General features: G+C 43.7%; 1 protein-coding gene across 2 annotated transcripts in view; it reads left to right on the top strand.

Annotated features, from left to right (window-relative positions):
- The window catches only part of MTURN (maturin, neural progenitor differentiation regulator homolog), a 29,473-nt gene extending 5,714 nt beyond the window's left edge, over positions 1-23,759 (top strand). The window contains exons 2-3 of one of the 2 annotated variants that reach the window (XM_053553556.1): positions 6,696-6,776; positions 18,292-23,759. In XM_053553556.1, coding sequence (XP_053409531.1) covers positions 6,696-6,776; positions 18,292-18,402 — 192 coding nt within the window. In that variant the 3' untranslated portion in view covers positions 18,403-23,759. Of the gene's footprint in view, positions 1-6,653; positions 6,777-18,291 lie in introns of both variants that reach the window. The other variant, XM_053553555.1, reaches the window with a different exon arrangement.
- Positions 23,760-25,132: the final 1,373 nt, after the last annotated feature.

Genomic DNA, 25,132 nt, shown 5'->3' with positions numbered 1-25,132 from the left:
GTTTGAGGTTGCTGTGAGCTGTGACACCACAGTACTCTACCAAGGGCAACATAGACTCTGTCTCAAAAAAAAAAAAAATTCAACATTGAATGACAATAATAACTACCACTTATGTTTACTTTCCTATGTATCAGATACTGTTCCTACATATCAAACACTGCATATATGAATTCATTTAGTCTTAGTAATCTTTCAAGGAAGTCTCTAAAATTATTCCTGTTTTACAAATGAGGAAGCTGAGGCATAGCAAGGTTTATTAACTTTCCTACCAGCTCTACTATATGGTAGAGAAACTTGAAGCATAGTGCTATACTGAATACATAATATCACAGGAGTGACAGCAGGGGACCCAACCCTGACAGGGTACAGGGGGCTTCTTATTGGGCCTCGCAAAAATTCAGTATGGTAGGTATAATTATCCCCATTTTATAGGCAAAGAACCTGAGGCTCAGTAAGTTTAAGGGATTCATCCAGGACTATACCCCTAAGAAGTGACAGAGCCAGGACTTGACCACAAGCCCAGAGGCCTGTCCTGTCTACTATGTAGAATGACCCCAGGCAGGAACAGTCCAGTAGCTCCAAGGGCCTAGGAACAGACTTCTTTTGATTTTCCCTCCACTTTGGTCTCCCTGGGGCGCTCAGACACTCTTTCTTAGTTTTGTTCACAGGCCATGCTGTCCATGCTGTCCCTTTCCACATGACCTCCCTAACTAGGACTGCTTCTTGTGGATGGCCCTGGTCAGGACCTGGGATAAAACAAAGTTGCCAGTGTGTGGAGGGAGTTCAGGGAACCCTCTCCCCACCTTGGCTCTACAGGCATGACAGGAAGGGCTCCTGGCCCTGTTGTGGGGGGGCCAAAAGCTCTCCCCTTTTCTGCCAGCTTGGGAGATCCTGAGGGCTAGGTCAAGCCTGGAATGGGGTGTCAGAAGCTACTCATGTGCCAGATGGACAGAGGGCACTCCTGGGTCTAGGAACACCAGCTGCATTTTTTCCTTGTCCTGGACCAGGAGGAATGGACTGTCTGAACAAAGAGCACCACCTGCCTCCTGCAGCCTGGACGCCAGTGATTAAGGGAGGGAGGAATTCTTACCGTCCTGCCTTTCTTTCCTGTCAGCCCATCAGAGGCATATTTGGATCTAACATTTTGTATAGCTTAATCCCTCTTCAATACAGAAACAAAGATAACAATCATTATACAGAAAAAAGGCTTTACTTATGGAAGGACTGTGTGGTCTAATTTTCTATGTGTTTATATATTTTCCCCCATATATACCTATGTAAATGTACGTATACATAAATAATATTTTCCTGAGCATGGCTTTATTCTAAACTAAGTGACCAAATAACCTTTTCATTTTGAAGAAAGTAAATATTACTTCAGGTTGAGTCATGTTTATATGGTGGTATAGTGGAGAGAAAGCACCTTCTTGCCTGACTTAAACTGTACCCTCAGTTTCCTCACCAGTCAGATGGGGCTAATTATGTTGTAGTATAATTCTGAGGGGCAGATGAGGAGGAATGTATGTGAATGAGCATGTGGACTATACGGCACAGATGATTTCAGGGGAAAAGATACGTTTTTTGTATATTCTTGGATGGTAAACCTGAGTTCAGACAGATTGGAATAAACATTTATTGGGTCCCTGCTGAAGAACAGGCACTCTGCAGGTTGTCCCCTGTAATCTTTACGACTGCCCTGTGATTAAAGTTATTTTCTGTGCCTTACACATGAACGCACTGAGGCTCAGGTTAACCATCTCACATGGAGTGTGTTTGAACAAATGTGCACCTCTGCTGACATTCTACTGTGCCCATTGTTCCCTGTGTGATCACAGGCAAATTATGCAGCCTTTCTGAGCCTCAGTTTCCACGCTGGTGGAACAGATCAATGGTACACAAAGAGCAGGCTGGCTGTAGGCTTAGCCAACCATGTTCTTCCCCCGTTGCACATAAACAGTGAGGCATGATGTGGTGGTATCTTTTATCTTCTGCAGTCTGTTCTGAGAACAGGAATCAGTTTGGGAATTAAGCTGTACTGTACCAATTCAAAATGGACTTCCCAGTACTGAGAGTGGCAGGAAACCCCACTTTAGTACTACAGTGAGAGAGAGGCCTGGAGCAAGGGCCCCAAAGGGCCTCAGATTACTGTGTCCAAGGAGGGAAGCGGAGGTGTGTCCTTAACTCCCCAGCCATCTCCAGCCTGCTTCACAGGGAAGCCCAGCAGCATGTCACAAATAGCAGGAGCACAGATTTTACCCCCCCCCCAAATTTTTATAGGATTGAATTGATTATCTAATACTGTACTTTTTGATAAATTTGATATTCTCACCTATACTCTAAAAAACAGGTGCTTGTCTTCCCATTTGCAGGCAATATGATTATATTGTCTTAAACTGGGCACGTTTTTATAATAAACTCTGGCATGACTTCATCAAAAGAAGGCCTATATGCAAATCAAAACTCATACTAGGGATTTCTGTAGGAAAGAGTAGGCCATTCAGTGTAGGTACAGTGAGGCCCAGTTGGTTGTAGTCAGAGATGGCAACTGTTTAAGTTCTTCTGGAGAGATTTTCAAATGTCAGGCCACCCCTTCTTTCCCCTTCAAATGTGTAGTTAGCCCAAGTTCTGCCTCTGCCTATGGTTCTCAAAGTGTGTTCTGGGAACCAGCCACCTAAGCCTCCCCAAACTCCATTGCATCAGAAACTATGGGGGAGGGATCTAGCACTCTGTGTTGTAATAAGCCTCGGGGTGATTCCCATGCACCCCTAACCTCCAGACTCCTGCTTCCCTCTACTTCCTGCAGCCTCTCTTAGCCATTTCTCCTCTGGTCACTGGGAGGTCTGCTGTCTGCCCTTTCCTAACTACTAACTTTTTCTATTGGAAAGTCAACACATTCTGTACTCAAATCTGTATTTGCCAGGGCATTGCATTGTTCAGAGCTAGAGGTTCTCTGATTCCTGATATAGTTTTTTCCTGGCCAAAGTGGGTGTTTGGTGACACATGCTTAAAATATTTTCCAAGTTGAAGTTATGGCCACGCCCAGTGGCACAGGACTCTGGGTCTTCAGTGCCTGTCTGTGCAGGACTATATCCCAGATCTTGTTTTTAGAAACTTCAGCCCTATCCCCAGATAGTCTCCCTGCACCCCTATGCTTTTGGAATGAGCTCCCACATTTTCCTAACACTCCTGGCCCCAGCCCCTTGCTTGTCAGTTCTCCTGAAGAGCTGGTCTGTTTTATCTGTGGACACTACCTTGAAGGACTGATTGTGCCCCTTAGAAAGCTCTAGCACCCAATCCTTGTCCCTTCTGTAGCAAGTGGCCAAGCCCTTATACCTCACCGTGTTTGGCCTAGTCTCACTCTTGGTTTTATCTTATTAAATTTTCCTTCCATAATTTTTTCTTTTTCTTTTTTGAGATAGAGTCTCACTCTGTTGCCCCAGGCTAGACTGTTGTGGTGTCATAGCTCACAGCAACCTCAAACTCCTTGACTCAATCAATTCTCTTGCCTCAGACTCAAGTAGCTGGGACAACTGGTGTCTGCAACAATGTCTGGCTAATTTTTCTATATTTTTTAGTAGAGATGGGAGTCTCACTCTTGCTCAGGCTAGTTTCAAACTCCTGAGCTCAAGCAATCCTCCCTTTTTGGCCTCCCAGAGTGTTAGGATTACAGGCGTGAGCCACTGCACTCAGCCTCAGTTATTTTTCTTTTGTCCTTTTCTTCCCTCTAACTGCAGATTAATTTTTTAAGTCATCTTGTCTTGTATTCTATGACTCTTTGCCATCTGTCTTAATTAATTTTGGAAGGAAGCAGTTTAAATAAAATTGAATTCTTTTTATTATGAGATACAATGAGCAGGTAGTAAATGATATCTTTTCAGTGGCCATGCACATCTAGGTCTGTCTGACTCCAAACCCTGTGTTCCTTCATTTTATCACATGGACAGGGATGTAGTTAAAATGTTTTTGTTTTGTTTTAATGCACAAAACCAACAAAACTGGGAATCTGAGGTGAGATGGGCAGCCAAGTGAAGAAAATTCAGACAGAAGGCCTTTTAGTGGGTGTTAAGTCTTCCTTCTCCAATATAGAGTCATAAATGAACAACTCTGAAAGTGGAGTAATGGAAATCGTGGCACAGTCTCTTCGTGGAATAGCAAATTACCTAGGCCAGGTTCAGTAACTCATGCCAGAAATCCCGGTGCTTTGGAAGGCCAAGGCAGGAGGATTGCTAGAGGCCAGGAGTTTGAGGTTGCAGTGAGCTATGATTGTACCACCGAGCTCCAGCCTAGGCAACAGAGCAAGACTCTGTCTTCTTAAATAAACAAACAAGTAAATAAACAAACTGATTACCAAGCAGTGGTGGATATGTTACAATTCTGCTATTGTTTCAGTGATATGCTTTTCTCAGCTTACTTTGTAAATTAAAGCCCATATGTGCTTTTAAAAAAAGGTAGATATAGAAGTTTTTCACAGCTATCCTTCTGAATTAACCTCATCCTTGCTACCTTGGGTAGTGCTCTCAGAGAAGTCACTTTGGGTATCTGATTTACTGTGTAAATCATGTGACCTTGTGACAGGGGGAAAGCTCAGCACCTCTATTCCTCTCCATCTTGCAGCTGCAAAAGGGGAAAAAAGATGCTTATGTCATCCATTTATGACTGTCCATAGTACAGTCCACTGTGCCAGGCACTTAACTTCTCACTTGTTTTCTCACCTTCCCCAGTCTGCAGAAGGCAGGCTTAAGGATTTTTGTTGTGTGATGCTAGATGTTAATCTCATCTTTAACTCGGATAATAATTTAAATAAGTTGGAACGTTTATGCATTTGAGTATGAAAATAGATGCTAAACAGAACTTACTAAAGTAGGACTTTGTTGTTTTTGTAGAATCTCCACTGATTAAAATCACATGAGATAATGGATATAAAATTTCTTTGTACTACTATACTTTTGTACAACATATGAAACTGTTACATAAACAACATTTCAGTGGCTTGACCATTTTAAGGGTCTCTAATTAACAGGGAAGAGCATTTGAGCTATGCATCTGTGAATCTGAGCACCTGGATGTTGTCTTTATTAGCTGAAGAAGGAAGCCACTCGAGAGGTCTGCTGGAATGAGGGTAACAGATGTCGGAAATGGACCTAGGAAGCAGATAATTGGAGTATAAAGATGGCATGTTGACACCTAGTTATTCTCACTTGGATTTGAGCAGTATTTTAAGTCAATCGGGATCTAGTTCTTGGAAATGCTGTCTGAGAAGGTAGATGAAACATATTTATTGAGTGATAGGCGGTACTTTTCTGGGCGGTGCCTCCCTAGTTTGTATTACTAGAAGGCAAGTGTGCTCTTGGCATGGACCATTTCTCCAAATAGATCTCATCGTCTGCTGCCTAGCCACTGCGGCTTGCTCTTACCTGCCAGATGCCTTCCTCTCTCCCAGGCCTCCACACTTTTTGCCTGTGTGGAGCTATCATCAGTTGATCCCCCTGAACAGTAATTCTTGGTATCTGATGGACACCCTGAGGTTCTCTTGGTATCCTGGTACCCTAGCTCAGATATGCAGAGCAGGGTCTTCTTCACTGAGATCACTCAAGCGTGTGTCTTGGACTTGTTCCAGATCTTTGAACATGTATGGGAGAGGCAAGCCTAGTTTTAAAGATTTGTGAAAACAGATATCCTTGTATGGAAAAAAGCCTCACCCAATTTTAAGGAAAAAAATAAAACCTAAATCCAGTCTCTTCTTAGTAGGTGTTACATTGTGAAGTGATTGATGCTTGGGTAAGATGCCCTCTCAAAGCCTTCTCAGAGGCTCGGCGCCGGGGGCTCAGTAAGTATGGTGCCAGCCACATACACTGAAGCTGGTGGGTTCAAGCCCAGCCCCGGCCTGCTAAAACAACAATGACAACTGCAACCAAAACATAGTCGGGCATTGTAGCAGGTGCCTGTAGTCTCAACTACTTGAGAGGCTAAAGCAAGAGAATCACTTGGGCCCAAGAGTTTGAGGGTGCTGTGAACTGTGACATCACAGCACTCTACCCAGGGCGACACAATGAGACTGTCTCAAAAAAAAGCATTCTGAGAGAGGAAAAGCAAAGCCTTTGTTTCCTGATGACTCAGTGATAAACTTGCAGGTTCCCTGAAGTTCATTTCATTTAAAAGTAAATTTATCATCACCCCTACTTACAGGCTGGTCTGGGTAAAGAATGCCTTATTCCAAGTTAATGCTTACAAACTATGCTTAATTAATACTTCAGACATAACTGAAGGCAAAATTAAGGATGTTGAAGGCAAAGGCGCTGGCTTCTCCTCCCTCCTGTCTAAAAACCACTCTTAGCCTGCACAAGAAGGTAGGCAATGGAGATGCTGGGTGACCATTATCCACCCCATTGCCCTCTTTGCTTTCTACGAGCAGATCCAATGGCAACCAGAGAAGGTGAATTTACAGACTCAAAAGCTGGGTGGGGGGTTTCTGTGCATTGATCCCCTTGGGTGCAAACAGTGGAGAATGAGTGTATGGATTTTACTTTAGGATGGGAGGCCTTCTTCAAACTCATGTAATTTTTAAAATAAAACGTGCTGGGCTTTCTGTATCTCACACTGCGTGTTGTGACGTGTGTGTCTTTGTTTTCTCCCTCCCCACCTGGGACGTGCAGCACGTGTGGAGTGAGAGTGAGGACTGCCTGCCTTTCTTGCAGCTCGCACAGGATTACATCTCCTCCTGCGGCAAGAAGACTCTCCACGAAGTCCTGGAAAAAGTCTTCAAGTCTTTCAGACCTGTAGGTGTCCCTCTGCCTTGCAGAGACAGCTTGTTTTCTACAGTGACTGTGCTTTGAATACTAGGGGTGGTGGGGAAGGTGGGCCTAACCTGGGATGACGAATTGTTTTTCTCTAGTCTGCCCTGTGGCTTTTAGATATAGCAGCCAGTGTGGGGAGACTGAGGGAGGGAGGAGGGGGACGGGTGTAACACAGCTGTTAGTTGAGGGGATGATGGTTATTTCTAGCATCTCTTGAGTTGAGTTGAGAATCCTTGGTAGTGGGGAAAGCATACATCCTTCATGAGACAACTGAATGTTCCTGTTCTCATTCAGGAGACTTAAAACCAAAATGCCTGGCAGCGGTATGAAGATTCTATTGTAATAGTTGGGCCTAATTTGGGGGTTGCCATAAAGCTATATAAAGTGGGTATGGTAAAGGATGAAACTGGATACTAGGTCTATTTTTTTTCTCTTTTAAAAAAGTCTCTTATAGAGAGCTTGCTTTGTTTTTTTCCCTTTTGGGGTTTAAGAATCTATATTTCTATGACTAGCTGACAGCCTGTTTTCATTCTAGCTAATAAACCTGTAAAGTGAATACTCACCCTTATTTCAAAGATTACCTCTTTCCCTCCATCTTCATTGGAAGATAAGGTCAGGTTACCAATGTCACAACACTTCCCTCAAGCTCAATTCCCTACCCACTGTAAATACATGTTCAGTGGTATTTGCTAGAATGTGTAAGCATATTTATTATTTTTCACATTTTTTAAAATGTTACCTAGTTGTCTGCTGGAGTTCTGAAGTCTGTCTTTTGTCTCTTTGGACATAGGCCGTGTCTAATATTCCACTCTATAAGTCTGTCGTGTTGTTTTTTTGTTTCTGCTGATTCTCATGCCTAGTATCTTGTTTCTTTATCTGTGTGTACGGGTTATTGTATTTGAAATTTTACATATAGGAATAAGTTGAGGCTTAAGATGGCAGTAACTTCTTTCAGAGAGAATTTTTGCTTGCTTCTGCCAGGATGTTGGGGCCCTAGCAGCCTTAGATCACCTTAAAACAACTGCAGGCTTGTGTGGCCCTCCAAGCTGGGGGATGAGAAGCCAGGTTGCCAATCTGGTCTCTTTTAGTTCATCCTTAGGAAGGTATGGACTTTGGGAGCCAAGCCTAAAGGGGGCACTGTGTATCATAGCCTGCTTCTATAGAAGACCTGGGGCTTTGACGTTGGTCCCTGTCCTCTTAGAGCAGGCCAAGAAAGTAGTAGGTCTCTAGCTGCTGCCTCCAGGTCAGCACATGCCCTTGGGAGAAAGCAGCTTTCTGTGTTAGGCTTGCCTTTCCTGATTCTAATAGTTAAGGAGATATTTTTCATATTTAATCCACCTTTTTTAGTAGTTCTCATTTAGTCCACCACTTTAAGAAACAGAATTTCAGTTGTATTTGTCACTCTGATTCATATCATTTGTCCATCCAGTTCATTTTTTGTTTGTTAATTATTTTATTTTATTTTTTGAGCAAGAGTCTCACTTTGTCTCCCTCAGTAGAGTGCCCTGGCATCATAGCTCACAGCAACCTCAGACTCTTGGGCTCAAGCATTCCTCTTGTCTCAGCCTCTGAGTAGCTATGACTACAGGCCCCCACCATAACACCTGGCTATTTTTTTTTAGAGACGGGATCTTGCTCTTGCTCAGGCTAGTCTCAAACCCATCAACTCAGGCAGTCCACCCACCTCAGCCTCCCGGAGTGGTAGGATTACAGCCGTAAGCCACTGTGCCTGGCCTTGTGTTAATTTTTTTCAATTTTAGATTAATGTGAGGGTATAGATGGTTAGGTTACATTGTTTGCATCTGTTAGGTAGAGTCCAAGTTGTACTTGTGCCATATACCCCTACACTGTGCCTGTTAGGCAAGAGCATACCAGTCCTTGTTTGTTAATTTTCTAAGCCTATTTGGATATATATTTGACTTAAAGATATTTATTGAATACTACTAGGCACGTGATACTTTTTACTGCCTCGTTCCTAGCACTTGAACCAAGCATATGAACAGCTTAGATCTCACAGAGCTTAGATTCCAGTGGGGAGGAGACAGCTGAAGGGGAGGGAGGTTGGGAGTAGTGAGAAGTGAGTTTGGGGGTACCAGGGCACCTACAGTCACAGAAGGACCTGGACTCTTACTTGGGAGAAATGGGGAGGGGTTGGGCAGAAAAAGGATGTGGCTGACTTCTCAGTCAGAGGCTCTCTTGGTTGTCTATGTTGAGAGTAAAAGGCTGGAAGGGGAAGGTGACCAGGAGGGAGACCAGCTAGGAGGCCAATGTGACATCCAGGCTGGAGAGCACGAATACCTTGGATGGGGACAGTCACAGTAGAGGTGGACTGAAGGGGTCACAGTCTGGTAATGTCTGTCTGGAAAGGAGACCCAGCTGAACTTGCTGGTAGATCACAAGTGTGATGTGAGAAGAAGAGAGAGACAAGATGACCCCTCACTTTCTCAATGAGTAGTGGAGAATGGTGTGGTCATTTATGGAGACAGGGGAGGCTGCAGGAGAAGCGTGGGGAAGCCCCGAACAGAGCTCAGTTTGGGACCTGTCAATGTTTCAGATGCCTATTAGACATCCAGGTGGCGATATCAAATTGGGCAAAATTTTTTAAAAAATGGATTCTTCCAAATCTTAATTACAAAAAATATCTATCTGCCAATGATATTCACTTTATAGCTGTTTTTCTTCACAGGGGTCCACTCATTAGCCTACACTCATGTTTTTTTACGGGGCTCTTGTCTACGGTGGCAAGCAGAATGCCTGCCGAATTGGCTTACCTGGAGGACGCAAGCTGCAGCCAGAATTCGTTTTGTCATTTTTCTTTACCAAGTCTATCATATTTTGGCAACCAGGCAGCCACATATAAATGAGAGAAAAATGCTATGCCAGAAAAATTCCAGATGCATGGCTGAAAGCAGTTGGATCGGTTGAGGATTTTCATTCAGATAGAGCTGCTGTGTGTTATGGAGGCATACAGATCTGATGCAATGTTGCCGGCTTCCAGGTTTCATTTTTCTTTTTTTTTTTTTTTTTGAGGTAGAGTCTCATTTTGTGCAATAGGTAGAGTGGCATGATGTCATAGTTCACAGTGACCTCAAACTCTTGGACTCAGGTGATCCTCCTGCCTCAGCCTCCCAAGTAGCTGGGACTACAATGCCTGGCTAATTTTTCTATTTTTAATAGAGATAGAGTCTCACTCTTATTCAGGCTGGTCTTGAACTCCTGAGCTCAGGCAGTCCACCTGCCTCAGCCTCCCAGAGTGGTAGGATCACCATTGTGCCCAGCCCAGGTTTTATTTCTAAAGTGGAGCTATACATTGTGAGAAGCAACGGTGCTCCTGAGGGGAGCGGGCCTTGGCAGGAGCAGTGCCCCTTGGTGGGGAACTTTCTGTGCTGGGCACCCTCTGGCTGGGTCTTTTTGCCCTGCAGGTAAGGTCAGCAGGAGGCATGTCCTCGGGGCTGGTGAAGGTGAAGTGTGTGCTGGCTCTGGGCTTCTCCCAGGCAGGATGTGCCTCAGATTGGATGAGGAGTGTCACAAACCCAAGTAAAGGACTGTGGAGATCAGTGGGAAAACTTTCACACTCTCCTTCTCCACTGAACAGGGCATTTCTTCCCAGTGGTGCCATTTATCTAAAACAATATTTGTGTTCTATAAGGGGGCTTTGAATTTAGAAATAAGACATAGGGAATGGTTTTGTTGCTGTTGCTACAGTTGTGGTATTTGTTGAAGAAACCCTTACCCAAATGCTGAAAATTGGCAATGGTCTCCTCCATCCATGCAGCTGCTTTGTGTGTAGAGTGGGGCAGTCTGGGAGGAATGTTTCTGTCTTGCCTCAGAACAGCCCCATCCTTGGCTTTGAACCCCTGTTTTCCCTTGGCTGCCCCATGCCCAGCCTCTGCCTGTGCAGTCTCTCCCAAGAGATAAGCACCTGTCTGTTGACAGCCTTCTGTGGCCTTTTGGACATCAGTCAAGCAAATTCAATTAACTTTGCTGAGGCCCTTCTGCATCCAGGATCCAAGAGTAGAGTCTCCGCTGGCCTTGCTGACGGTGGTGCCTGCAGGGCAGAGCTCATGGTCGACACACAGACTCTGCAGCTGTGCACTTTCCTGGTCTTCCTTGTCCGCCCTGCTGAAACGACATCTCAGTTAAAGTTCTCCTTCCCCACCAAGGACTCTGTTGCTGGGTTTGAAAAGGAAAAAAAAAATTCTTTTTTTCTTTTTACTCCTCTTACTCTTCTGTATTTCCACTGTTTCTTCATCACATTTTCAACAAAATAAATCAGTCTTTGGCTGTTACCAGAGCAGGAGGTGGGGGCAGGGCGCAGAAAGCCGAGGTCTTGAACTCAAGGCACCGACTTTCTGGTAGGAGAGACAGCCAACATAACTGAATAGAGAAACTTCACAGTACAAGAAAGAACATTTGGGCAGCGCCTGTGGCTCAATGGGTAGGGCGCCGGTCCCATGTACCAAGGGTGGCAGGTTCAAACCTGGCCCTGGCCAAACTGCAAAAAAAAAATAGCCGGGCGTTGTGGCAGGCGCCTGTAGTCCCAGCTGCTCGGGAGGCTGAGCAAGAGAATCGCCTAAGCCCAGGAGGAGGTTGCTGTGAGCAGTATGATGCCATGGCAATCTACCTGAAGGCGATAAAGTGAGATTCTGTCTCTACAGAAAAAAAAAAAAAAAAAGAAAGAACATTTATTGGGTCCAGCCCCTCTCTGCTAGATGCTGTACGGGATAAGTGAAGGAGTCCCATTCCCTGCTCTGCCTATTCCACTTTGCTGGTTCTTTGGGGAACTATATCTGAGAGGATATATTCTCCTAACCCAGTTATATGAGAGCAGAATACTACAACGCTAAAGAACCCAAGCTATGTGGGTAGGCTGCCTGGATTCAAATCTCAATTCTGCCACTTGCTGGCTGTGTGGCCTTAGACAAGGCCTCTCTGTTTCTCAGTTTCCCCATTTGCAAAATTCAGAAACTAATGACAATAGTTATCTTAGAGTTACAACGAAGATTATATAATGTAATTTTTGTTGGGTACTCAGTGTAACCTATTATCCATGGTAAACACTAAATAAATATTAGTATCGATAAAGACAGGGTGAGGATAAAATACAGTTGGGATGTGAACAAGACTTAGAAACCGTTTTGTGGGAAGATTAGTTTTGGTGGACAGAGAAAACAATTTGCTAAGTGATTTCAGCATGCTAACAAGCATCTGATGAGGCCAGGGATTTTAAAAGGCATTGGAGGGGTAAGTCATAAGTTTATCAACACTGCTTTTGGCAAAATAATATTCATTGAGTTCCTAATCCACACAACATGCTGTGTTAGATGCTAGGGCTGTGAGAAGAACCAGTGGATGCCCTTGTCCTCCCACAGCAGCATCTGACCAAAGAGCCTCAGCATTATGGGTATCCACTATTTTCTTCTTTTCCGTATTTTCTAAGTTTTCTATAACGATCACATAATCAGAAAATAGGTTATGTTTTTTAGAGAAGCTATATCATTTACAATCTATGAGAAGTGCTAGGATATCATCATCAGTGGGCTCCTTGAGGAGCAGAGCCAGGCCGTGCTTCCTGAGGACTTGGGGCTTGAAGAATAGCAGGACTTCAGCATGCCCAGAGCAGGAGGAGGGCTGGCCGAGAAGGGCCTATGTTGGCTGCCTTAAGTCAAATTCCTTAGAAAGGTCCCAGGTGGGGGAAAGTGGATCACCCTGCCCTGGCTTGCTCCAGTAAGTCCCTCAGCCTCAGTGTCCTGTCTTTTAAATGGGGTTATTACCATTCCACTGTCTTCATGGATGCCTGGGGAGCTTTGGATTCAGACTGAGAACACAAGGGACCATCTAAGTTCAAAGACACCATGCTTAGGGTAGTCTCATTTCTGGTGTTAGGAGATGTTTATTGAATGAGTAGATGACTCTGAGTGTGGCCACCATCTTCCCTTAACTGACCCACACTCAGCTCCACTTTGGCAGCTTCCTATTTTGCTAATGATGACCTCTCAGGTATGACGTGTACCTAGTTTTATTTTTCTTGCCACTAGCATGTCATACCCAAGTGGATTGTGTATGAAAATGACAATGCCAGGCAGGCTGTGGTTGTCTAGGAGCAGGTATTACTACCCGTCATGGCTTTGTAGACACCCATCAGCAGCTTTGGTAAATGTGAATTGGACAGTCGTTGGAGCCCTGTATTTTTCTTATTTCAGTGACCCTCAGTTGACAGTTGCTGGTCATTATGTAATTGTATGAATCTAAATAATGGTGATCATGCCATTCGTTTTTCCCCCCTCAACGTTTACATGTTTTTTATTTAGTGACAACTGGCAGACTTAGTCCTGGTTTAAAAAACAGTGTATGAGAGAAGAACTAGCCTACTATTTCCAAGTTAGCTACAAAACTTCAAACTTTGCCCTTTCAAATTCTCTCAGAGGTTTGTGAGCATGACAAGGAGTCAGTCCTTTCCTGGAGCGTCACTGCCCTCGCGGGCAGTATGGATGGGCCGGCAGCAGTGTCCTCTTGCTGTCACAGTCTGGTGTGCTGTGCTGGTTGGTGCCACTTTGATGGCCCAACCTGCGGTAGGTCCTGTGGTCACTGTGGCTTCTTAAACTTCTTGGGTTTGCTGTGTAACTCCGCATTTCTTTTCTCAAAAGGCAGAAAAATTTTGCTGAAAAATTTCCTAATTCTGCCTCACCAGCATGAATAAAATGGATATTTCTGATTTGTCACTAATGGTTGGGGAACCAGGGATTAAATCCCACATGAAAATCCTTTGTGATCCAGAAAAAGTCCAGTTCTTGTTTCTTGTCGTCTACTTATGGGAAGCTGCCCCAGTGGGTCAGAAAGTCTGATGAAAAAAGATTGTGCACATATCTGGGTTTTCATAATGAACATTAAATGTTGGCAATTTTGGTTTATTTTTTGCTTTTGCTTTTTGCTCATGTCATGAGCATACAAACTTTCTCTTTTTTAGAAAGCGCAATGACCCCCAAAATTAAGAGCGCAACTGCTGCTCTTGCCCATCTGGGTCCCACATCCTTTTTGCCACCTTTTTCCTGTAGTGTTGAGAAGACAGACTGAGTGTCCAGAAACCCATCACAGGTTTCTTATTACCACCAGCATCATGATCTTTAAGATAAGTGGTGTCAAATATCTCAAATGCTGAGATCTGGCTAAAGTGGCTTCGGGATTAGCAGTATCCCCATCACCTGGGAGCTTGTTAGAAATGCGGAATTAAGTTCCCCTGAGACCCACTGAATCAGACTCTGCATTTTAGGTAAATCTGAGTGAATCATATATACGTACACAGGGGAAGGACGAGGGGAGGCCCTAGAAGGAGTACTCAGGGGCCTCTGAAGCAACAGGGCACTCATTAGGTAAACCAAAGCCATAGGTGACTGATTTCTTTTATAAAAACACTGCAGCCCATTGTGCAGTTTGAGGGTCCCTTTTAAGATGGCAGATGTTCAATGCCAGCTGAATATGGCCCAGGTAGTTCATATCTTTGTCCAAAAGACCTGGACTGGGTCCTATAGATAACTAATACTGTCTTGGATCTGAAGAAATTTTTGAAGGTTGGTGGCTCTGCCTTTCAAGCAAAACCCTGTTTGGATGGATGTGCCCTAGCATTTCTTCTGTGATCATACTTGTCCAAAGGGAGGCTTGTGGACAGTGAGACCATGGAAACATTAACGTTCTTGCTTGGCATGAGCACAAACTTTTTTTTTTCTGTCAACTGAAAAAATTTCACTGAAATAGGAATGAATGATTGTGTCAGGAATAATTTACGTCTACCAGTCACTCCAGGGTTTTTGGCCCATCTCCTTTTCCGTGTGAGGATGTGTGGGTGCAGCAGAAGCAGGGGCTGCCGCGTCCCTACCAGCCTGTCTGTGCTCCTGTGTCTGCTAGATCTTCTTGCCTGCTGAAAATTTGGACCGAGAAGTTAAACGTAGACTTGCCCACAATAGGTGGGGATGCTAAATTACCACATATCTGTATGTTATCCCTTGGAATTCCAGGCAAATTCTAATTCTGGTGCTTGCTATGCATGGTTCCAAATTGTACCTACTCATAAACACAGACATCAGTGTCACACATGTATTTTTAAAAGGTATAGTCTCAGAAGAAAACCTTGAAACCTACAGCTAATAGAAGGAGCATGGGAGTCTCCTGGCTCAGCAGGTGCTTAGGTGAGTGATGTCTGTTGTCGGATGATCCATGTTTGAATCCTGGCTCTGCCACTGACTGGGAAAGTTCTGGGCAAGATGCTTAGCCTCTCTAGGTCTTAAGGTAACCAGGCATGATGATAATACCTATCACACAGTGTTACTGCAAGGGCCAAAGGAATTAATGTGTGTAGAGCTGCCTCACAGAGAGTAATTGAATAATAGTAACTATTATTAAATCCAAAGCATGATGAATCGTTTGGTTAGTGCAGTGCTGAATGCAAGCCTGAGGATCAGACTGAAGTGACCAATGGCTGGAGTTTCAGCTCGTCTTGCTCTCTGCTGTTCTGATTCATGGGACCACCTCCCCATGAATTCATGGGGTTGGTCCCCATGAATCGGTACAGCAGAGCCACCAACCTTCAAAAATTAAGCACAGCAGGTACAAGAGGGAGCAGCCTGGGCTGGAGGCAGTTTATGGAGGCAGCAGTAACTGTCTGCGTCATCAAACTGTGCTTTAAATAGGAGAAGTGAGAAGACATAGCTAGATACGTTTACGGAAGGCTCAACAGTCTGCAGAGCACGGCCTCTGTCACTTTCTCACTTCATCTCCACAATTACTGTGTGAGGTGGAGCAGGCATCGTGTTCCCACTTTACAGAGGAGAACACTGAGGTACAGCAGAAGCAGGGACTTGGCAGAGGCCCCCAGCTAACTAGAGCCCTGGCTTTTGGACCACAGTCCTGATGTGTATTCTGCATGGCCTCTTGATGAATCTGCAGACCCTGCACTAAGGTGCCATAAAAGTCCCAAAGACCACAGAGCACTGCTTCTCCTTCTCCCTTCTGCAAGGGCAGGGGGTGAGCCCTCTTGGAAAAGCAGTCAGAACACTTCTGGCCTTAGGGAATGGCCTTCCCCACGGCTGATGCACTAGGACCTATACCTAGGTGCTTTGGATTCCCATCTAAGGTAGGGAGCTGGAGATAGAGGAGTGTGGTAGCCAGCTGGATCCCCTTCCATAGGCCCCCTGAAGTGCAGAGCGGAAGGGTGTTTGGTGCTACCCATGGTCTGGGGTAACACATGTCACCTTGCAGAATCATGGAGAAGAACCATCCACGGCATGGCTCTTGAGGACGAGGATGGTGTACGTACATAGATGCTGGCCTTGGCTGTGCCCTCTTTACCCATAGCTGCCACTGCAGATCAACTCTGACATTTCCCACTGAGCCTCAGCATCTTCTTGAAGCTGCAGGCAGCCACCACCTGCCAGATCTGTCACATGAGAGGGAGCCCATCGGCCATTTCTCTTTTAAGTGATATCCTTTCATTACAACAGTGACATCTATTGTTGAATGTCTCCATCTTCTTTTGGTGTTTAGGAGATTCTAGAGTCCCTGGTGGTTACCAACTATTTAAATGTTACCACTCATTTGACTGTCACCTTGCTGTGTCATCCAGCTTTTCAAATAAAAATTGACCACCAAAATAGTAGTCACCATCAAAGTTCATTGTGACCAGCCATCGTTTTCTCTCTTTTTGGAGACAAACTTTGCCTTTTATTCCATACACCAAAATCTGGAAAGGAGTCAGTAGCAAGAAAAAGAGGCTTCCCTGTTCTCCCAAGCACACCCAGGATCTCTGCCTTGTCTGGATGGACGAGCTAAGACCCACTCTCCTCACCCTTCCCCCCTACGGTAGCAGCGTCTCTGAGGCAGCTGCACCTGCCGAGCTCTAAGGAAAGCACATGTCTGCAGTGGGCTGTGTGCACCTTGGCAGGCCACATGCAGAGTGTGACCAACAATGCTTAGCTGATGGTTTTGTCCTAAGTGGGAGGGACTGGAAGGGAAAAGGAGGCAGTGCAAAGAAACAGAATGACAGAATGTCCAGTCCTACTGTTCCTGTCGGTTAGTGTTTGGGTCATTAGGGTTGCTCAGTCAAGTTGCCTGCTCCTCTGTAAAGGTGTCCTTTGGCCATGAGCAGACTGTAGCTCTTGTGCAGGAACTGTGAAATGGAAGCCTGGTTATCTCAGGCCCAGAAGTGCCAGGGGCTGTGGCTTCCTACCTGCCTGAGAGGGTGCTTTTCATATTGATCAGGCCTAGCAAACAGCACTCCATCTCTAGCCAAAGACCAGTGGTGCTTCAAAAAAAATGTTTTTGTGAATTTATTGTGAGCTTCTCTGATAATAATCATACAGCATTTGGAAAATTAAAAAAAAATAAAAAAATAAATTAACCCATAATCCTACAGTCTAAAAAAAAACCCTCTTAAAATTTGGATGTATTTCATTGAATCCTTTTTCTATGCATATATTATATATATACATTTTAAGAAAATATATATTATAATCAAAATGCAATTTTATTCTGTTCTTATTATACTTCCATGCAGATTTTTGTATCATTAAATTATTCAAAAATGTTATTTCAAGTACATGTATAGGATTCCATCTTACAGATACACCATAATTTTTTTTTTATTAATAGTTTATTTATCACTCATATTCATAGCTCAGGAACATGGGTCAGTGACAAACGTCTATGTAAATCAGCCCAAAGACATTCTTTATATTCCAAAATCACTTTACACTCTGAAAGACACCAGCCTTCCTCATCTCCTCAAAATCTTTCATAGAATCGTGATTTCTGTAGAAATCTGCATATGCCTTCTTTCTTGGTTCAGCCACAGCATACTTATAGAAAGCTGCAACCCCCAGGGATACAACAAATGCTCCCAACAATATGAATCCGCAGGCGCCTGGCCAAGAGGCCACGCATCTGGGGTTTGGCCAAAGCACTGGAAGCCATGGTAGTCACTGTCCTTGATGGGTATGCCAATCTCAACGCGTACTTCCCGGCTGAGGGACACACGACCTGCCCAGGTACACCATAATTTATTTAACCATTTGGTTGTTGAATCTTTTAGTTGTCTCACATTTTTAGAAATGTGCTACAAATAATAATATTATGTGTTTTTAAGAGAGAAAATAGAGAATAGACTTTTGACATCTCCATGAGACAGAACTCTTCATCTTGTATGACTGCTAATGTCCCAGAAGTGTGTGCATGCACACAGGTGTTACATCTCTGCACATATGTGGTATGTGATGCCATGTTTTGATATTTAAAAATAGAGACTCCCCAGGCTCCCCAATAAAACCAACTAACATTTCTAGGTTTAGAAAAATAATTGTGGGAATAGTTGACTCTTCCAGGACACATGTGGCTTCTGAGTCAAGTCCTACTAAGTGCAATTTGATTTGGATCGCATGCCTTTGGTCATCATCTTACCTGTGGTCCATTTGGCCTTCACAGTTGCTTCTCTCTTGTTCTCTCTTTATAGTTGCTGGGGCTTCCGGATGCAGATGATGATGCATTTGAAGAATACAGTGCAGATGTGGAAGAGGAGGAGCCAGAGGCGGACCACCCCCAGATGGGGGTCAGTCAGCAGTAAACCTCCAAGGGCTCTCACTGGAGAAGGAGAGTGAGCCCTGTGGTACCTAGGTGGGGTTGCGTGCTCCTGGGTTAGCATTTTGCATTAGTACTCTGAAACAGGACTTCTAGCTCCCAGCATCCAAATTAAAATGAAATACCTTTTTAATGACCACTAAATGTCTGTGATGAGCTGTGCTCAGAAGTGACCTGAATTTCACTCCTGCTTCATTGGGGTTTCTATGGAGTTGTCTTGGTAGCCTTTGCCATTTTGAATTTAGAGTCCATTTTTTGGCTGACTATTCTCTCTTGAGTTTATTTTGGAGAATTAGCATTCACTGACTCGAATGTAGAAAACTTTGAATGTATTAAGAATATGCGTTGAGTCCTCACAGGTGCCCTTACTGAGGGAAAGCGTGGCAGAGAAGACATGCAGTCTGCACTTTTTATGTACTTTTTAAGTGTCTGTAAGTGAAAGGTTTTGCTAATAAAGCATGAGTTTTAATATCTAGTCATTAAACTGCACAAGTGCAAATACAAGGGCAGAAAAGGATAATTACTTAGCTTTGGATTAAGAGGGTAGGAGAGGTGGAGAAGCTTTTAAGTGTTTTGCCATTACTAAAGTACCTGGGTATGTAGCAACTGGTTCATGGTTAGGTATAAATGTTACTTGCTTGTTCAATTGTTTCAAAATGTGCTAATTCCAAAGCCACATTTAAAGTCTAATCATGGAAATATAAATGGGTGAAGACATAAATTACTGATTTCTTTAAAATGTTTATAAACCATCCTATATATGAAATGAAACATTTACCTTCTCTCTTTATAATGAGATGGCAACTTGTCAAATCATGAAAACATCCAGAATCCAAGTGCCACTTAATATTTGAAGCCATACATAAATTTTAAAGGAAAATAAACCAGGATAAAAAGTTTTAAAAAATATGATAGAATCCTTCTATACTTTCTTAATCTTTTATTTAAAAAAAAAACTCAAGAAAAGGATTCCATTGTGTAATTTATTAAAAAATTATAATCAAGTACTTTCAGGGACCCAATTCCAGTAAATTTTTAAAGGCATGTGAAAGGTATCTTTTAATCATGGATTAGCGTGGTTAAAAAAGAGGACATCTTAATGATCAAGATACTCAGACAACACACAGGAACAACTTGCACAATCGGAAATATGACTGGCTGTCATCATTTAGCCAAAAAATACATACTGGGGAAATCCTTTATAATGCTAACTTGGAATTATCTGAAACATTCATTTTCTTGGAACCTTCAACATCTCTGGTTCTTAATAACTTAGGATGTGGAATGCCTCCTTTATAATACTTGACTAAACCTACCATCTGGGGTGGGAATGTTTTAAATACACACACACATGCCGGTTAGGTTGTCAAAGTTCTGATTCTGAATTTTAAAAACAGCAGCAGCAGCAGCAGAGGCCACAGAACTTAGGAAGTCTTGTGTATCTCCAGGCATGTGGGTCTAAACCTGATCGTCTCAACATTTTCTGTTTCATTGATCAGTGGTGTGCGAAGTTTGGCTGCTCGTGGTAACACAGTGTACTGCAGTTTTAGGTCATCGGGTAAAATAATGCCACAGTGGTTTCCATCTGTGCTTCAGTACCCATATCTTTTCTTTTCTTAGAAAAACATCTTAAAGGTTAATTTCAAGTAAAATGACTTTCCTTCTGGGTAGCCTATTAGCAAAACAAAACTTAGTATTTGGATGGAGTGAGCATATTCCACTCTTTGTAGCCCTGCCTATGTTCTAACCTGCTCTGTTTATGAACAAAGGTCCTTGTGAGCTGTAGGTTATGTAGGTATCACCCAGGTTTGGTAACCTCCGTTTTAACACAGTAGCCTTCAAGAGTGACTTCTGCAAATGAAATGAAGATGCTTGGCTAGCTTGCTCCATTCTGAAGGTAAACTGGAATTTTATACAGTTTTATAGGCTTAAAACCTAAATTTACATATGTTTGGAAATTGAATAGATATTGTTGATAACATAAAGTGTATTTTATTGAAAAGGTGTTTAGACTTTGACCAAATACATGTCGGTATTATGTTAATGTTCTCTGTTTATAAAAATTGAACTGAGATAGACTCAGTCATTCAGTGGGCTGATGAGAATTCTGGTCTTTGTTCTGCCCTAGGGGTAGGGTATAGAGAAGGTTACTTATTTTCCATGGCAGAACCCCAGAAGGCTTTAACAAATCAGATTGTTTGCCCCCAAAACTTCCTTTTCCCTGCTTGCCTGCATATGTCCCCAGTGCTGGTACACATGTGCAGAGCTTCACCTGGAGGGTGGTGAGGCCAGGCAGCCTGTGGTTTCTGCTGTAGAGATGGTCCCATGGTGAACATGTTCCTGACCTTTCCTACGTACAAACACACTCACCACGAGGCAGCAGCAGTGTGGTGGGAGGACCATCCCTGGGACGTAGGAAGGACATGTGGGTTCTAGTATCGACTCTGTGTGACCTGGATAAGTCACTTAACCAGTTTGTGAACAAAAGGTGTTTGCCCTTCCAGCTGTAAACGCTGCCCTCCATTCCTGCCCCATGACGTGTGTGTGAGTCAGGGAAGCTCTTAGGGACACGAGAAGGAAATACATCTGGGATCTTGCCATGATGCTGCCCTTAGGATACTGGCCCTAGAACTACCTTAGGATGTGTTGGGCTGTAAATGTCCTAAAGCCCAGGACCCATTACTGCAGGGCTGATGAAATTCTATTCCTTAGAGGAGAGGGTGAAGTGAGGCCCAGGAAATGGCTTTGTCTCAACTGTATATGCTCTGCCTGCAAGAGGCACAGCTTTTCCTTGTCCCCTGGCAGACTGGGGCTTTGGAACTGGTCTGTGTTTAACCTAACTGAGAGGAGGAGATTTGCATGAACAATAGCTGGAAGAGAGTGAAAGATGAGTGCTATTACTTTCTTGCCGTGTCATCCAGTAGGGAGAAAAGTGACAGTGAAAGTCAAATATGAGAGAGAATGCTTGGGGGAGTGCTTGATTGCCCACTGGTCACTGTGGACCAGGTGTGAAATTGGAGCTCATGCCTATGATAACAGTACAAAAAAAACACCATCCCGGGTTTGAGGGAATCATGGAGACATTTTTTGTATAGTTACCTGGGCACTTTGCTCTGCCTGATAATCTCGAGCAGACTTCAGGGAATCAGAGTGAACTGCAGAGCCAGGGAAGGAGGTGAGACCCCACACAGCACCTGTCGCCACTGTCCCCACTGTGTCCCTCACGTCTCCCAGCCCCATTGCAGCACATGGTACATTTTGTTTTTCCACGGCCGGAACACGAAAAGTCTCTTACATAAGGATTCTCCTTGTGTCCTGGTGCCAGAATTAGGTTTCCTGTGTACTTAAATGAAAACCTCTCTTCTAGGAGTTGCTATCATTTTTCATGTATAAACAGAAACCATTCTCTAGCACAATATGTCTCTGAATATTGTTTCTCTTTCATAAGAGCACAAAGTATATGGACCTAGGGGAGCTGTAATCCCAGGGATCATCAGAATTTGTGTTTTAGGAATATGCCTTGCATGTTAAAATTCACAAGTTGGGAAGCTGTGATAGGAATAAATCTGATTTCCCACAGAGAGAGGCACAAAGGAATAGGCAGGACTTAATTTGGGGTGTGGAGAAATGAATAAGGCAGAATGAGAGAGTCAGGGTCTGACAGTTGTCACATGAGATACAGGAAACTGTTTTCATGGCTTTCTTCACTAGAGACCTTCTGTCCTCAAAGGGACTGACCATATTGAGAGGCAGAGCCTTGTGTTGGCAATGGCTTTGCGACTTTAAAAATGCTCCCCAGCCGAGGAGACAGCAAGGGTCCTCCTAATCTGGGGGAGTTCTTTCCCTCCATAAAACCAGCTACCAGCCAGAGAAGCCTGTCTCCCCAAAGTGCAGACAGATTTAAGAGGGACCCCAGTTACCTGGCAGATAAACCGTGGAGCCACACTCAGGTCTCAGAGGTGGCTGGGAGGAGAGTATGGTTAAGAATTTGCCCTCAGGCTAGAGGGTAGAGCTCTCCTCCTCCACAGTTCTTCAAGTGTGTAGAAAGAGCACAAATAAAATTCAAGTGGGTCTCAGGCCCCTTTTCCTTGTAGTGAGCGTTAACTCCAAAGAGATCCCATTGCCAATTGCTTAGTCTTCAGAGAAGCCTAAACATTTTTTGGAATTAAAAACTAAAATCCTCTTTTATAAAGACCAAGTCAGTTATCCTGGTTATGTGATAACAGATATGACACAGAAAGCTGAAGCCTTTTACATTTTATAGAGTAATTCTAAAACTTGCCAGAATGCCAGTAGCCTGTGGTGTCCCTGGTAAAATATCTATAGCTCCTGCTCACCAGGAAAATTGTTAAATAATACATCGTCTTTTATATTTTTATTTAGATTTGGATTACAAAAATACAGTACCTATGAGCATTTCATGTTAGAAACCCCATTTAAAGCACTCTTAAGGTTGAATAGGCACAAGCAGTTAAAAGTGTGTGCCAGGCCACATAAAAATAAACATTTAATTTGCTTAGAACTGTATTCAAGTTGTTTGGTACCAGAGAGAAAGCTACCAGTTAGTTATTTGTAAACTGCCTTTTCCTGTTTGGTTTTTTTGTTTTTGTTCTTTAGATTCACTTTCTCCTAATATTTAGGCAGATGAAGGTGCAGTGCTGTGCTCTGTGCAAAGGTCAGCTTTTGCTTTTTTTTTGAGACAGAGTCTCACTTTGTCGCCCTTGGTAGAGTGGCGTCTTAGCTCACAGCAACCTCAAACTCTTGGGCTCAAGTGATCCTCTTGCCTCAGCCTCCCAAGTAGCTGGGACTGTTAAGGGGCCCGCCACAGTGCCCAGCTATTTTTAGAGATGGGGTCTTGCTCTTGCTCAGGCTGGTCTCCAACCCTTGAGCTCAAGCGATCCACCTGCCTCAGCCTCCCAGATGCTGGGATTACAGGCGTGAGCCCCTGCGCTCAGCCCAAAATGTCAGCTTTTAAGAGGAGGAAGTAAGTCTAGTGCTCGGACTGAAGTAACTATCTGTGATGCAGTCTTAATTTGTGTATGAAGAGCAAATTTTAGCCATCTACACAAGAAGCAAAAGCAAGGAACAGTTGTCGGGGTTTTTTTAGGCAAGAAATGTTTCGTGTAGGGTATGTGTGCTTTCTTTGCCTTCATATTTCCTTTCAAAGAAATCTCTTGTAAATTACAAAACTGTGAAATGGGTTGCCAAAAATTGTTGCCCTTTGTTAGATGCTTTAAACAGTGTAAATTCTAGATTAAACCCACCTACACCTGCACCCGCCCAGAGGGAGGGCCTAATTCACATTGGAATTATCATAAGCTTGCTATTAAAGAGCCTTCCAAACTCTGGTGGTGTTGGCCTCTTTTTTTACTGTCTCCAGGATGTATGGTCCTAAAGGACACCCAACATGATTTGTAAATGAGAAACAGGGACCGTGTGGAGAGTGGGAGATGGGGGAGAGAGCGTGAAACACTGTCCTGGATCCAAAAGGTAACGATTTATGTGTTTGGAGGCATTAACATGTCCATTCTGATTTCTTAACCAGTACTTAATAATTTTCCACTCTTCCCTTGAACTGGCACTTCAATTTGGTATGTGACAATCCTATTTTTTTTAACCTAGTTAGGAATCTTTTGGGCACCAGTGAGAAATGTGTATTCCCTGGTCCTTCTGTAATGACATGACACCACTCCCTTACCACTTTCTTTCTGGTTGTTGCTATTTACTGACAATGGCATTTAAATAAATCTCAAAGTTAGTGGTAAGTTCCATTATTTGATTAAGAGTAAGTTTCGTTCTCCAAATGAATGGATCTCCATAGATTAAATTAAATTTGAGATTGGCTTAATAGACACAGCATAGAGGCTTCTGGTGTATTTTAGGTAGCTTAATTTGTGGTTCTTTGTTTTCCATGTGGCTATTGTCAGAGATTATACTCAGGTGGCGGGCCTGTGTAAGCATTCCAGACTCCCTGGTCTAACATAGCAGAGGGTGGTACACACAAAGCTTAAGTAGGAGAATTCCTTTCTTCTACTGTTACCCCATCACTCTCACTGATAGGGTTTATAAAGTGCAGATTGTTCCCTTTATCTAAGAGCAGGGACCTGTGTTAGAAATACCCACATTTCTCCTTTGCAGTTAATCATTCTGAAATCATTTGGCTGGGGGGAAAGGTTCTAGCCCAGAGGTATCCCTGGCTACTGGGTGACCTTAGGCATGTCCCCTCTGGCCACCCACCCCCAGTTTTGGTTTTCTCATCTGCAAAAATAAAGAGAAGGGGATTCATTCCCGAGCTCCCTTTGGGCACTAGCACTATGGGAAGGTCCCTTGTCTTGGCCAGTGGGATTGTTAGGGAGGGTGGGAACTACAGTTATAAGGGAAACACTGTCTCACAAAACCAGGCTGTGTGGCTAGAATTGGCAAAACCGTATGCCTCTGATTTTGAACCTATTTTCCCTAGGACCCCTTTTAGAAATGAAGACCCTCCTTCTCCCCAGTGGGTGTGTATTAGCCCAAGTGCCAGCATCCCTGAATGCTTTCTGCTGCTTTCCTGGAGCTCCCTTCTCTTTGTGAGCAATAATAAGGAATCAGAAGCTAGAACAAAATAGGAATATGTGGCGTGTTTTGCTTAGGGATGTAATAAAACAATCTCATTTTTTAAGAAGTGAGCTGTATTTCCAGAGGGAAGTCAGGCTGAGCGGGACGCCACACTGGCC

This window comes from Nycticebus coucang, chromosome 11 (assembly GCF_027406575.1).
Source record: "Nycticebus coucang isolate mNycCou1 chromosome 11, mNycCou1.pri, whole genome shotgun sequence".
NCBI classification, from domain to species: domain Eukaryota; kingdom Metazoa; phylum Chordata; class Mammalia; order Primates; family Lorisidae; genus Nycticebus; species Nycticebus coucang.
The sequence above is the reverse complement of the archived record's forward strand: the minus strand, read 5'-3'. Positions and strand labels throughout refer to the sequence as shown.